Source organism: Littorina saxatilis, linkage group LG10 (assembly GCF_037325665.1).
Source record: "Littorina saxatilis isolate snail1 linkage group LG10, US_GU_Lsax_2.0, whole genome shotgun sequence".
NCBI classification, from domain to species: domain Eukaryota; kingdom Metazoa; phylum Mollusca; class Gastropoda; order Littorinimorpha; family Littorinidae; genus Littorina; species Littorina saxatilis.
In genome coordinates, this window is record NC_090254.1 from 13,691,781 (window position 1) to 13,695,149 (window position 3,369).

General features: G+C 43.3%; 1 protein-coding gene across 1 annotated transcript; it reads left to right on the forward strand.

Annotated features, from left to right (window-relative positions):
• Window positions 1-276: 276 nt before the first annotated feature.
• Window positions 277-2,696, forward strand: LOC138978204 (uncharacterized). Its single transcript, XM_070350869.1, has 3 exons — window positions 277-844; window positions 1,311-1,526; window positions 2,399-2,696. The coding sequence occupies exons 1-3, from the start codon at window positions 642-644 to the stop codon at window positions 2,586-2,588; spliced, it is 609 nt and encodes a 202-aa protein (XP_070206970.1). The 5' UTR covers window positions 277-641; the 3' UTR covers window positions 2,589-2,696.
• Window positions 2,697-3,369: the final 673 nt, after the last annotated feature.

The window sequence follows — 3,369 nt, forward strand, 5'->3', positions numbered from 1 at the left end:
AGAGAGAGAGAGAGAGAGAGAGAGAGAGAGAGAGAGAGAGAGAGAGAGAGAGAGAGAGCTCAGAACTCAGAACTTTATTACATAAGGATAAAGGTTTTAGGCTTAGCCTAATCTTCCAACCTGTCCTTGGAACATACTACAGAGAATAATTGTAAACGAAAGCAAAGACTGCGCACATACACACACACACACACACACACATCCACACACACACCCTCGTATGCACACACACGCACACACAAGCTCACACACACTTACACACACACACACACACACACACACACACACACGCACACACACACACACACATGCACACATATACACACACACATGCTCGCGCGCGCGAGCGTGCGCTCGCTTACCTACACACATGCACATGCTATCATTTCATACCTAAAAGGAGCAGTATCTAATCAAAGTATTAAAGGTCAACCACATTGCTCGGTCAAAACAATTCTGCTGAGAGAACATTACTAAATAGTACCAGATGCAAAATATTGGCAAGCAAAGTCCTTTGGTTTAATAGATATCGATCAATGAAAGTGGGTTTTCATACCTGCAATTAAGGGTAAGGGAAGTAAGAATCTAAAACGCAGCCATGGCTGATCTCCCCTCGCAGTGACGTCAGCAGCTGTATTGGCATGGCAGACCATGAAGAAAACAGTGAAACAAGCAGCGTTTCTTCACTGGAACTATCGTGCTACAGTAGTGATTTTGAGGTTTTGAATGAACACGATCTTCAACCATACCAGTTTGAACCTGAGCTGTCCGATGCTGAGGTTGAGGAAACACCCGACAGAGACGATTTTAGCGAGTCTCTCGATCGTTTGATGTCCACCAACTGGTAAGAAACTACCACTGATTCAGTGATTGTGAGACTCTTCCTCGTATATATTCCTATTATAGAATCGATTCTGGTAGAGCTTGTTTTGCAGTCAGTAATTTGTAAAGTTTGTGCGATGTCTTCTTTTACCCTTGATGCAATTCATGCATGCCAGAAAGTGATGCGCATTCCTGATTATAATTTTAGTCAAAACATCATCCTACTGAGTAGTCAGTATGCCCACTCAATCATTGCTAGTAGCAGTCCCCAAAACTAAAACTAGCCAAATCAGTACACGTATGAATATACCAATGTTCCAATGGAATAACAATTTATTATGGTTTTGTCTAGACATAATGGTCACTACCATTGGTTGTGAATTTGTCCATTTCAGTTGTTTTACTGCCTTAGTAGATCAATTTTTTTGTGTGAGTTTGTAGACTGCAGAGAATTTGAACTAAACTTGTATCAAATTTTGTGTGTGCAGGTGTCAGTGCGCAAACTGTGCAGGCATGGGCTCAATCCGAGAATGCCGCTGTTGTCAAGAAATTCCAGAAATGGAATCACTGATAGTAAGCACAGGGGTGGGCTGCATCACTGACCACCCTGGCTTCAAATCAGTGTGCTTGGACCACTATGTCTTGGAGACATGCTATCACTGGTACAACCAGCAGTATGGGAGGGCTATACAGGATGCTAATGAGTAAGTTATTTTTTTTTAGAATTGTAATCATGATACTATAAATAGGTTTATGTCATAGATGTGCAAAAACAAATAACAATAAAATAAAAAAATGAAAATTAATTGTCAGATATTCATTTTTATTTCAAGACAATTCATTCATTCGCATGTGCTAATTCTGAGCAAAGCAATATGGGGAATGTTTTCAAGTATCCTGATTGTACACTTTGTGTACTGTGGACTGGGTGGCCGAGTGGTAACGCACTTGCGCTCGGAAGCGAGAGGTTGCGAGTTCGACCCTGGGTCAGGGCGTTAGCAATTTTCTCCCCCCTTTCCTAACCTAGGTGGTGGGTGCTAGTCTTTCGGATGAGACGAAACGCCGAGGTCCCTTCGTGTACACTACATTGGGGTGTGCACGTTAAAGATCCCACCATTGACAAAAGGGTCTTGTGTGTGGTGCACGTTATATGTCTTTCGGATGAGATGAAAAACCGAGGTCCCTTTGTGTACACTACATTGGGGTGTGCACGTTAAAGATCCCACGATTGACAAAAGGGTCTTTCCTGGCAAAATTGTATCGGCATAGATAAAAATGTCCACCAAAATACCCGTGTGACTTGGAATAATAGGCCGTGAAAAGTAGGATATGCGCCGAAATGGCTGCGATCTGCTGGCCGATGTGAATGCGTGATGTATTGTGTACAAAAAATTCCATCTCACACGGCATAAATAAATCCCTGCGCCTTGAATATGTGCGCGATATAAATTGCATAAAATGTTTTTTTAAATCCCTGCGCTTAGAACTGTACCCACGGAATACGCGCGATATAAGCCTCATATTGATTGATTGATTGATACTGTCATTAATACTGAATGCTTGTTTTTCTTTCCAGGCAGTATCGGTATGTAGCTTACCGCATGCTTGTGCGGTGGGTCTGGAAATGGCTGGGAGAGACATCAGGATCACCTTACCAGCTTGTGCGGTTGCAAGAATTAGAGAACAGTTTCCTAGTGCAGATGGGCAGTACGTGGGTTATAGGGACCCACGACCTCCCGATCACAGGGCGGACGCCTTACCACTAGGCCACCGTGCCGGTTTGTCTTATTAGTGCAGTAGACGAATTCTGGCATTGTAGAGTGACATACTGTGTCCGGTCAGCAAGATACGATTTAAAGAAGTCACAGACCGAATCGTTTCTCAAATAATAGTGAGCGAGAGAGAGAGAGAGAGAGAGAGAGAGAGAGAGAGAGAGAGAGAGAGAGAGAGAGAGAGAGAGAGAGAGAGACGGACGGAATGACGGGCGGGCGGGCAGGCTTACAGACAGACAGATAGACAGACAGTCAGTCAGACAGACAGACAGACAGACAGACAGACAGACATACAGACAGACAGGAAAAGAGAGAGAAAGAGAGAGACACATACACACATACAGACGGACGGACGCGCAGACAGACAGACAGACAGACAGACAGACAGACAGACAGACAGACAGACAGACAGACAGACAGACAGACAGACATATTGAATGACTGACTGAGAAGTGGCGGACGATGACAGAAACATAGACATATTTATACGGTGATATCAACACCATCATGGGTTGACTAACTCTGTAAGTATGCTTTGGTACAGATCTGGAAGAACATTTTATGAAAACAGTACCACTGGTACGCGTGATTATTGACACGTAGTGTTTTCGGTAACCGCTCTTTTCATTTTTGGTGCGTCGATGTATTTTCTCATTCATATTCGAGCATAATCATGTTCTCGGCTTTCAGTGTCAGTGAGTACTAAACGCAGGGGAGACCTAATTGGGTAATACTGTCATGTATTTTAAATTTCAACAATATCGGGAAGATTTAA